The sequence below is a fragment of the Artemia sp. Qi Xiang Cuo genome, chromosome 10, assembly GCF_049724085.1.
Source record: "Artemia sp. Qi Xiang Cuo chromosome 10, ASM4972408v1, whole genome shotgun sequence".
Classification (NCBI taxonomy): domain Eukaryota; kingdom Metazoa; phylum Arthropoda; class Branchiopoda; order Anostraca; family Artemiidae; genus Artemia; species Artemia sp. Qi Xiang Cuo.
In genome coordinates this window covers 18,500,930-18,513,014 of record NC_142803.1, presented here as the reverse complement: position 1 = coordinate 18,513,014, position 12,085 = coordinate 18,500,930, and the positions used below count along the sequence as shown (strand labels likewise).

Sequence of the window (12,085 nt, the reverse complement as noted above, 5' to 3'; positions counted from 1 at the left end):
ATAACCCACAGATAGTGAATACTCAAAAAAAAAAAATTAAGTGTCCAGTTTAAAAACTGGAAAAAACAGTGTTATAGACGACTAAGCTAGCTTTAGGGTTATTAGCAACATAATGGCCATAACAATAATCTACCTTGAACGGAATAGCCCAAAGATAATGGATATTCCAAATGAATGACATAACATTATTTGTGTCCCCGATTAGAATATTTTCTGGATTTCCAAGACATTCATCTTCAATTGCATTTGCTGCGTAATGAATCTTTAAAGATTTCCGGTATAAGAGAACCTGTAAAATATTAATATATTTAAGAACCAAAGGTTAGAAAAGAATGGACTATGCGTATTCAGTCTAATAGCTTTGACCTTAGTTCATAAGTAATGTTTATTCCACATTTTATACAATTATCCAGTATGATCTTTCCCTATCTCACCCATTATAAAAACCCGGACCAAGGTGCGAGTGCTCCAGAGAACGTTTTTGCAGATAGAAACATAATCGGCATCAGATCTTTTCACGGGTAGACAAGTCAGACACGAAACAATCGGAAACAAGTGGAAACCCGCTATTACGAATAATGCACTTTGTAACCATTTCTCATTGATTGACGGAAACAGACTAACCCACTAATGCAGAAAGAAGTGGGAGGAGCTTTTTGTTCGCACCGAAAACGAAGACCAGAAATGATCTGCGATAAGCTTACTGGATAATTATATAAACTGTGGTTTATTCACTACAATAACATTTAAACAATGATGACATTGTTGATGACATTGATGACATCTACTCGCCCGCTTTGCAGTCAAAGAGGATTATGTAATGCATTGCTTGAGCCGGTGCCAGGGGCTCTCTACGATAAGGGAAGGGATATTTGGAAAAAATGAGTTGATACTTCCAGACGCTTAAATAGTACGTCGCCTCAGTTTATTTGTAGAATAGCAAGGTACCTGGAAATTTGGTTAAATAAAACGATTAAAGCGTAATTTATTTTCAAATTATATCAGGTTTGAGAAAAGATAAAAATGAAGAATTTTAAAATGAGGGGTCTAATTCCAAGTTAATTCTTAAGTGGGTAGACATACGAGCCAAGATGACGTCACTTCAAATATAATTCTTATTTATCGTTATTTTGTAAACAAGCGGTAGTGATTAATACATTTGCAAAGAGTATTGAATGAGGAATTATCTTGCATTTCTCTTTTGTTACTGAAGTGTTGAGTTCAAACTAAATTTTTTTAAATGCAATTTTTTCAGCCGATAGTAAGAAAAATTGGGGGGGGGGCTGTCTAGAAGTTCTCGCTAAACACTTCTTATTAAAATTCAACGACTCTTGTGTTTGAGCAGTTTTTCTTAAGGAACTATGACAAAAAGTCAAGTTTTAGCGTAAAAAGAGAGGGCCGACGAAGGGGCAGCACCACTCTCCCACATATATCAATTAATGTCTGTTACTTTATATTTTATTACTGTTCCTTGCTTTCAGTCGAAAAACACTTGTTTATAAGTGTATGTTTCATTTAAGTGTTTGTTGATGATGGCTGATGCAAGTTCATTATATTTGTGCTTTTTATGATGGACGCTGATGTATGTTTATTATATTTGTGCTCTTTTTGTGTTCATGGCGGTATTTTTGACTTTAGTGCACTTATCTATCTGTCTATGCATTAGGACATCAATAAATTAAAATATCACCGACAGTAAACTCCAAGTATAATGTATCACTTCAAGTTTAATACAGTTAGATGCAAATCCATTTTATGCAATAGAAGTGTCAACTTAAAACCTAAACTTAAAAAAAACTTTCGCATGCTGACTAATGGTCTGCGTTGCGCAAGTGCCGATTACCTGATTCGATGCATTCGGCTGGCAGTGCAATGTGTGCAAACATAGTGAACTCAGTTAGGGGGGCCTTGTTCCTGGGGATTCATAATAGAAACTGAGGCATGCTCGACCAGGGGTCATAGATACAGGTGGAGGAGGAAGAAAGCTCCTCGAATGTACACTCAGCAGGGCCCACAGGCGTGTGGACACGTCCCATGAGTTATAAACCTTCTCCCAGCAATAAGTTAAATTGCATGGTGACACTGAAAACCATCCCGGGAGGATTCTCTATAGGAAGACAACTGCGGCACGGCGTCAGGTGTAGATCTATGGACAGTGGTGTCGGCAAAAGGTTGCCTCAACCCTTTTGGGGTACCCGCAAGACTTGGGACCTTGCGATCAACTCTATTCTCATTTGAGGAGTGAGGAAATTACAGCCCTCGAGGAAATTGTAGCCTAGTATACAACACGGCGTTCACATGGAATTTTAGTTAATGAATAATTCTTCTTGGCTTGGTCTGTTTTGGTGGAGTTTTTTTGGGCTAAAAAATTGCTTCCTAGCTAATTATGATTGTTCCATGTAGTTTCGCAATATTTGTAGGCAGGAATTTATAACAAGTTGGAGGTAATAGGCTTGAGATTGTTTATGCAGGATTTCAACTCTTGTTGATAGAAAAGCACCGCCAAGTGTTGAAAACCATGTTGTGACCAAGATGGGGCCAGGATTGCAAAAAGCATCCATTCAACTTGGAGGTGCCAGGAACTTATTGCTGTCCGGTAGCCGGCCTACGCGCTTTGGTGTAGACCTCAGAAGATGTGTTCGCCTCCGTCCTGCACTGCTTCTGCGGCCATTGCTTTTCTTGAGGCGAAAATAATTTCAATGACATAAAGAATATGAAAATTGTATTATTTGCTGATGACACTTTAGCTATCAGCACTGCAACGACAGAAGAATTACTCCTGACATCGATGAAAAAACGCATATGGGTTACATTCTTGAACCAGAAGGCAAATCCACTCCCCCCCTTCCGGACATTGACTTTTATAAAATTTGGAAAAGTTGTCTGACAAGTGGATGAAAATTTTGGAAACGGGTCTGTGCCCCAAATGTGCCCCGTTCTTGAACTAAAAGGCACCACCACTTCCCCCTTCGGGACACTGACTTTTATAAAATTGGAAAAGTTGTCTGACAAGTGGATGAAAATTTCAGAAACGGGTCTTTGCCTCAAATTGGATCTTAGAATGAGTCTTAGGCTCCTAATTCCGCTTTTTTATACTTGTACGGCCAAATCGATTGTATAAGCGTATTAATTGGTATTGGTATATACGTATTAATTGGAAAAATAAAGAAAGATCCATTCTGGATTCCAACTTAAATCCTGAAATAGGGCTTTACCAAGGCCTCTAGTCAATGAGAAGCAAATTCTAAGTCTAGCTTGATTTAGTTTTTGGATCTAAAACAGATAAAGGACCTGACCACAAAATATTTAAAGCTCTATAAGTGAAAGGGTCGGAGAGAGATACTTGACAACACCTTCGGTACCCTAATTTAGACTGTATATCCTATTCTAAAAGTTTTATGTACCTTGTATTAAATTTTTCAGTTCATGAAAACTCAGCAAGAAATTTCACAACAACTTTGAAAAACACCACTTTTCTCTGCTTTTGCACGACTTTGCACCACTTTACCGTTTATTTTTCGGGGGACCAGGCCTCCAGTCCAACCCCTCTTGCACCAGTAGCATATCCAGAAAACATCACTTTGAGTTATCCCTTACAGTAATAACTCAAATTCTAAGGCGGCAACCCTACAACAATATCGGTGCAATTTCAATTTTAGCAGTTCTACTTACATCTATATCGACATTCGAACCTCCAAATCTACCGAGAAATATATTCTGACTCCAACACCATTTCACCAAAGCTAAAACCTATGATTATAGCAAAATTATCTCACAGTGAAATTGGTCGCTTAGGAAAGTAAAGTTGCATTTTTTTTTTAAGTTAATTTATTAGGCTGTTTTGACCAGCCATGGGGGTTAGCATCTGACAAGAAAGGGATGAGAACGTTAATACAGAAAACTAAAAAACTAACTAAGTCAAACTCGGTTGATATACCGAGGCCTCACACAGTAAGGGCTCACGTCGGAAACTGAGATATTTGTTCTGTTTTTCCGAGCCCAGCCTCATTTCCTTCCCCACTTGTGCCCTAGAGAACCGCGGAAATACTCTTTGTCATCAGGCTGACATATTGAGAGAACTACTTCTCTCAGAATAAAAAAAGGTCAAAAAAATTGCCTCCAGCGTGGACAAGACCTATGCAAACCCATGCACGAATAGTCCCACATTGTGCAGTATGTCGATTCTTTACAGACATGTTTCCATAAAAAAAGGTGGGAAGGTTCAACTTTTTAAAACCAGAATTATCCAAGGAATTTAAATCTGCATGATTGGAGGTACAAACTTGTCCCGTGGTCTCTTCAGTCTCCTCTCCCCCCTATCCTCATCACCAACTTTTAGCAGAAGGGTAGGTTGTGCCTTATTTAAACTAAAATGGGCAAGAATTTTCAACCTTTGAGCAAATTTGAGCTCAGTCGAAGCCGTTGCTCGCTCAGTGCTAAACTCAGTGCAAGACTCAGACTCAGTGCAAAGTAAGGATATGTCGAATCTGCAAAACTTCAGTGATGCAAAGCAAAAGGTTGGACAGTTGCATTTATTAAGCCAATGGTAAGAATATAAATCTTCATAATTGGGAGGTACGAATAGATTTGTCCCATGACCCTTACATTCCGACCCATTTCCCCTTACCTGCATTGCCAAACTTCTAGCCAACAGGTAGGGGTGTTGTACCTTATTTAAACTAGAATCGGGCCAGATTCTCAGTCTTTAATTGTATCCAGGCGAAGTTGAACCCATTGCAGGCTTGATGTAAGACCAAACAGGGTCCAGACACGATGCAAAGTGACTATTAGTTGAACTTTGGGGACGTGGAGTAAAATAGAATTAAGTCTGGGATGAGTATAAAACGAGATAAGTCCAAACCGTGGAACGACTGCACTAAAGAAGAAAATTCCTTACTCGATGCAAGCACGAACTGAGTTAGTTCAAAGATTAGCTAGATTCTGGCTGTTGCAAAAAGGAGCTGGATCCTGACTCCGCGCTAAAATGATTCGTGGCCAAGCTGTAGACTGATTCTGTGTAAAAACAAGGTCAGTCGCGACTAGGAACAAATGTAAGCTTAGTCTAAGCTCCCGGAGTCCGATGACGTGGTTTAAGAACCAGTTAAGTCTGGATCACTTGTAAAACCGACTAAATTTAACCTGAAGAATTTTAGCGGACCAGAAGAACAACGAACAGAGTCATAACTGGAAGCAAAATGACAAATATGAGTTCAAACTTTATGCAAACACGACCTATGGTTGAACCAGTGCAAAATAATCTAAGTCCAAGATAAAGAATTTCAGTGACATGGTGCAAAAACGCATTAAGTCCCAACTTAATGTAAAAATGAGTCCGAGCTGTGTACTGAACCAGTGGACATCAGAAAGTTAGACAATTTGCACCTTTTTTTTTAACTTGAACCACACCCGGCTTTTCAATATGCATGATTCGTGAACCAAATCTTTCAAATAGTCCTTCCAATGAGGAAACCACCCACCCCTATTTCGAAATTTTTGGAAAAAATTATGCATGTGGTACCTTAGTTGGACTTGGTGATGGGAAGTACAAAGTTGGTCTGTGACCCCCCTCCCTTCTTCTGCCCTTCACCAACAAATTCTCACTAGAACCGTAGAAAGTTTTTTCTCCGATTGGCTTGAAAGTTACAGGGTGAGTAGGCCTGTCTTATGCCAATGGAAAAAAATGATTTTACAGGAGAGGGAGGGGGGGGGTTCAGCCTACATCAAACACGTCATACATTACGAAGTCAACGTTTCTGCTTTTACTCTAATTATTGTGTTGCTTATATATTTTATTGGTTCGGTTATACTTTTATATTTTATAATTACTAACATTGGGGATAAAATGTATCTAGTGAGCTGAGGCTACTGAGCAAGAGACTGTTTATGCAGTAGGTCAACACTTTTTGAACATTTTGTGCCACATTGGCTTCAGGTAGCTTTGTGCTGTGACGAGATGCAATTAGTAGTAGATGTAGTTATCTGTTTTCTTAGTTTGATTGATTATTATGAGTAGATTTTTGAATTGAAAAGCTTTCTAAAGGTCTTATACTATACAAGAATGTCACAATAACTTGTGTTAAGGTATTATCTCCATTTATACGGAGGGTTTTGATGGACGCTGTTATAGGAAACAGGGTTAAAGCAAAGGAAAAAGGCTATAGGAAACCATGGTACCAAATTGGAAGCTACAACTCTCCTGAACTTCAGAATTTGCGAATGATTTGAGTATCCTAGATAAAAAGGTTATTTGAATGAATGACTTTCTGGTGGTTTTCAGACTTCAAGTTAGTAAGAGCTTGTGAGAACAATACACGCGCAAAATAGTGCGCTTGTATTTTAAGAAATATTCCATGTGCGCTTGTATTACATTCATTTTAAGAACGCCAAGTCACTTAGCCTAATAATAAATGAAAAGGTGAAAAATGACAGGTGAAAAGGTGAAAAGGTGAGATATGAAAAATGATAAGGTGAAAAGGTGATAATTAAGAAAACAAATGAACATCGGAGCGGTCCGATACCAGCAACTCTGCATTTTCAAGCCACTGGGTTTCCCATCTATGTCCGAACTTTATGACACCCCCCCCCCCCATTGGTTCAAGATCCGATTTAGCCACGTTCTACCAGTTTTTTTGCTGTTTTCCTTGGCGTCTATTCCATGAGCAGAATATTCAACAAGACAGGTACTCTGGTGGCTTCCGTAATGCATGGTCCAACCATTTCAGTTGGTATTCTTTGATCGCGAGGGCAACGTATCTCTTGATGCCGCATATTTGTTGTATATGCACGTTTGATAATGCGGTAATGCAGTGGATGCAGCGGTAGTGCAAACGTAGAATTACATAGGTGCAAGGTAATTTGGCAGTTGAAAACAAGTTTGGAACCATAGAGAGAAACTAAGCCTAGGGAAGACTAGAACTTACTTACTAGACTAGGAATTACTTAGGGTGTTGATGTGTTTTTCGCAGTTGAATACGAGCTTGGAAGGATAATGAGGAACTATAACTAGGATGATTGAGGCCGCAATAATGACAGTGGTCAAGTATGACTTTCAAATGTGGGAGCTTCAACAGGACGAGGAAGACATGATAGAAGTTTTCAAGGGCAATTTTCTAAGGAGAATTTTAGGTACTTGTTTGAATCACCATATATCAAGCAATAAGCTATACAAAAAATGCAGCTTCATCATGTTTTCAAGATCAACAATAAAAGAAAGGTTAATATACGAGGCATGTTTTTTAAGTAAGTACCGTTTTGCGATTCCGCCGCCACAGCGCTAAGGTCGTCGTTCTGCGCGTGCGCGCTGGTTACCTACATCTCTTGTCTACGCACTGACACCATTGCAGTCTGATTCTTAATTGTATACGTTTTTTACTGAGTGTTTAAGATGCCTCTGACAATCGTGAGTCCCGCCGATTGTGAAGTACGGGCGGTTATACGATTTCTTAGTGCTAAAGGCGTAAAACCGATCGATATTCATCGTAAGATTTGTGAAGTTTACGGACAAAACATTATTAGTGATGGAATGGTAAGGAAATGGGTGAGAGCATTTAAAGATGGCCGCACAAATGTACATGATGAAGAACGGAGTGGGCGTCCTTCGGTCTTTAATGAAGATTTGGTGCAAAAAGTGGAAGAAAAAGTGAGAGAAAACAGACGCTTTACAATTTCATGAATGTGCGACTGGTTTCCTTAATATTCTCGTAGCGTTTTGTATTGCATGGTGACTGAGAACTTGAATTACTGGAAATTGTATTCACGTTGGTTTCCAAAAATGTTGATAGATTTGCACAGAATCCAATGTTTAGGCAGGGCATTAACTTTCCTTGAGCAGTACCACAATGAAGGTGAAGATTTTTTAGACCAAATTTTTACTGATGATGAAACATGGGTCGCCTATGTCACACCAGAATTAAAATAAAAATTCAGTGGAATGGCGACATTCATCATCAGCCAAAAAAGTGAAGTTTAAGTAAACAATTTCTGCCCGGGAAATCATCTGCACAGTTCTTTGGGACAAAAAAGATGCTTTATTAGGGGATTTTCTGCCTCGTAATGTGACTATCAATGCAGCGTGTTATTGTGAGACATTGAGCAATCTGTGTCTTGAAATCCAGAACAAAAGACATGGCAAGTTGAGCAAGCGCATCATTTTGCTGCATGACAATGCCCGTCCACATGTGGCTAATCGGACCAAAGATCTCATCAAATCTTTTAAATTGGAAACTCTAGATCATCCTCTATACAGCCCTGATCTGGCGCCCAGCGACTACCATTTGTTCCTGCACTTGAAGAAACACCTGGGTGGTCAGCGTCTTCAAGACGATAACGAAGTCGAAAGAGTTGTGTTACAGTGCTTAAGAAGTCAGGGAGGAGAATTCTATGAGGAGGGTATTCAAAAACTGGTGCCGAGTTATTAAAAGTGCCTCAATATTCACGGAAATTATGTAGAAAAGTAGATTAAGGTACAGGCTTTCATGTAAAAATAAAATTATTGCGATATCTTTGCACGTCTTTTTTTAATTCCAAAACGGTATTTACTTAAAAAACAACCCTCGTACTTAGGGCAGGTTTCACAAATAAGGAACAACTGATTGATGAAAACCGTGCATTTTTGGAAAACATTTGAGGCTAAGCAAAAAGCTGACTATTTTTGGTGAGGTGGTAAGCGGTCATAAAAAGGATTTAATTGAAATAAAAACTTCACGGTAGGGAGTAATAGTGAAAATCAAGTTGAACAGAAATTATTTCGTGAATGAGGTTTGTAGCTGCTCAGCTCAACCCCCTATTCTTAATACTAAAGTTTCATTTTTTTACCCCTAAAGAGCAAATGATGTAAAACAGGATAAGAAGTTGAACGTTTTAAGTAGTGTGTATGTGCACAGTTTCAATTACACATGAAAATATACATTGAAATTGCTGTTGTTTTCAATTACACATGAAAAAATACATTGAATTGCGCAAGAAAAACCCATGGTAGTGTCATTAAACTAACGCGTGAATACTTTAAAAGTTGGCACACTATAATGGGTGCTATGAAACTAAAGTCGAGGTTTCTTTAAACTTGGCAATGTATAATGTAGTCAAGCATGTTTTGAGAGTTTGGTCGTAATAATATAATTTAAAGCAGGTTTTATTCTGTTTTTGTTGTCGATTGCACAATGAATGTACATCATGAATCCACGTTTACATTCTTAAAAAAAAAGACTGGTGTGATATTAAGTAGTCAAACATGTTTTGGGAGCACACACGAAATTATTGAACTCAACATCCGTTTTTTTTATTTGTCCTTGAAAAACTGTATAAAATGTTCATGCACTACAATTCAATTTTCATTATGTTTTAACCCATCGATTATAGTACACTACATATTATTAACTTTGAGAACAATCGATTCTTCAATTGTCAAAATGAGTACAGCTTATTAAATTTTTTAATTTATTTCCAAAAAAAATGTTTTACTAGTAAATTCAAATTTCAGGGGAACCTAGCCCCCCTCCCCTCCAACAATACAAAATCTTAAAATATAATGAGTATATTCGATAGAAAACGCTAAGTATGCTTTTTTCTATTATGTAAATAAAATCTCTCCTCCACAGCTATGTTTACAAGTTTTAATTGTTTTGAAAAACAGTTCTTTTTCCAATCGTACGTTTAAAATTTGCTGTCTTTTTCCGGTTTGAATGAAAAACTTTGGTGTTACAAAGAGAGTGACAGTTTTGGGACTCAAATTTCACACGCTCTTGCTATCACAGAGATTAAAACCATATGTGTTTATGATTACAGAAAAGAGACTTTTTTATGGAACCAAACTTCCACGTGTCGTATCTGAAAACAAAAGCCTTGTGATTAAAACGGGCTTTGTTTAATTCTAGCCAGAACTCAGAATTGATAGGGGGGCAAGATGGAGTAATGCCAAATTATGTGTGTTTTTATCTAAGCCTTTTTAATTATTTATAAAGTGCTAGTAGATAGAGAATGTTACAAATATCAGAATTGACTTTTTATGTAAAATTATATTATGGTGAGATGTTTATAAAATATCCCGTCCCTCAAAACTAAAGATTTTCCAAAATTTTACCTTAAAGTCTTTTCTTATTAAATACTTATAAAGAGCTAATATGTATAGAACTAAAAACATCAGAATTGACTTTATGGGTCAAATTATATTATGGGGAGATGTTTTTTAAATCTCCCTTCCCTCCAAACTCAAAATTTTCCAAATTTTACTTTAAAAGCTTTTTTTTTAATATTTCTAAAGTGCTAATAGTTATAGCACTACAAACATCAGAATTGAATTTATAGGTCAAATTATATTATGGGGAGATGTTTTTGAAATCCCCCTTCCCTCCAAACTCAAACTTTTTCAAATTTTAATTAAAAAGATTTTCTTTTTAAATATTTCTAAAGTGCTAATAGTTATAGCACTACAAATATCAGAATTGACTTTATGTGTCAAATTATATTATGGGGAGATGTTTTTGAAATCCCCCTTCCCTCCAAACTCAAAATTTTCCAAAATTTTACTTTAAAAGCTTTTATTTTTTAAGGATGTTGAGGTGGATTCATACAGTTACCCTTCCTCCGAAAAGAGACCAAGATGGGGTGATATCACATCGATGCAAGCTGCAAGACCATCAATCATCAGATATGCTGATTCCATTACAAGTTATCAGGACCAGCCAGGAGCCTCTCAAGCCAGTGTCAGATCTGCACAAAACTCTAGGGAACCTGGCAGAATATTCAAGAGGAAATGGATAGATTCTCATAATGCATCAATCTCATCAAGTCAAAATCGGGGGGTCACCCCTGATCAAAAATTGCCGGGCCCGTCACGACCAATGCAAGGCGAGAATGATGTGGCCCCTACAGTTCTCAATATGCAAGCTGCAAATTTAAATGCGAATTTTAAAATATTGTGGCTCAATAATTAGTCTTTTTTCCCAAGTCAATCCTTCTAAGTGTGTGTGAGTGTTAGGTTCACCAATTATTTTTCTGTATACCCGGAGTTAAAAAAGCGGCGTTTTGATTGTTGTGTGTATGGGTGTATGTGTTTGTGTAGGTTTTTTTTAGTTTTTGTGATTTTATGTATTAGAGTGTGAGTGGGTGTGTGGGTGGGAGTTGGTGTGTTTGTGTGTGGGTGATCGCGTGTGTGTTGTCTTGCGTGCGCTTTTGAGGGTGGGTTTTTTTTCGTTTTTTTTTGTGGGCTCTTTTTCGAGAGTGTTTGTGATTTTTTTAGAGTTTGTGTGTGTGTTTGTGTGTGTGTGTGTTTGTTTGTGTGTGTGTGTGTGTGTGTTCGTGTTTGTGTGTGTTTGTGGTGCATGCGCCGCGTCTACTCGATAATTCATTGAGACAGTGTAAATTCAATATCGATGTAATGATTGAATGGCATATATTTCCATATAATTATTTCTTATGTTTGATCCGAGCGCTGAAATTTTTTCATTATACATATCAACTGAATTGTATTTTAATGCTGATTTTGAATATCTTTAAATTATTTTGTTTACATTAATCAATCAAAATTTATGGGAAAATTACGAATTTTTGATATAGAAATTTAGACGTCCCATAAATTTGTCCCACAGCGCATTTTTATCTGACTCTCTTTCTGAAGCGCATTCTAGGCTGATGGAATATAGGCTAAAGTGTTAGAAACTCAGTTTCCCCCGGTAAAGATATTTTAGTGTGTATGAGTACGTGTGTGTGCGTGGGTTCGTGGGAGTGCGTGTGTGCGCGCGTGTGCGTGTGGGTTTTTGTCTCTGTGTGTTTGTTTGCGCGTTCGCATTTGTATGTGTGTGTGTGTGTGTGTGTGTGTGTGTGTGTGTTATTAACAAAATTTGTAATTTATTATGCATTTGTTCTGTAATTATGCTATAAGCAACCAATATTTGAGTTTTATGGGATGATATGGGAAAAAAATGAACGTGATTTTTTCACTTTATGAAATAATGCTTATTTCACATAGAAAATAAAACATTTTTTCTATAGATTAATGATATAGCACCACCACCATTGAGTGATGAGACATCAGCATTTACTGGACCAATTCTATCACCACCACCGGAGGACAGTGATGAACCTACAT

The 12,085-nt window shown here is 37.5% G+C and overlaps 2 protein-coding genes across 2 annotated transcripts in view; one reads left to right on the top strand and one right to left on the bottom strand.

The window, feature by feature from the left end:
- The window catches only part of LOC148947540 (uncharacterized), a 106,147-nt gene extending 105,861 nt beyond the window's left edge, over window positions 1-286 (bottom strand). Inside the window, exon 1 of the mRNA XM_089095929.1 lies at window positions 134-286. Coding sequence (XP_088952055.1) covers window positions 134-181 — 48 coding nt within the window. The 5' untranslated portion in view covers window positions 182-286. The remainder of the gene's footprint in view (window positions 1-133) is intronic.
- The window catches only part of LOC148947539 (carotenoid-cleaving dioxygenase, mitochondrial-like), a 197,680-nt gene that overhangs the window by 174,869 nt on the left and 10,726 nt on the right, over window positions 1-12,085 (top strand). The gene's annotated exons all lie outside the window — the stretch shown is intronic.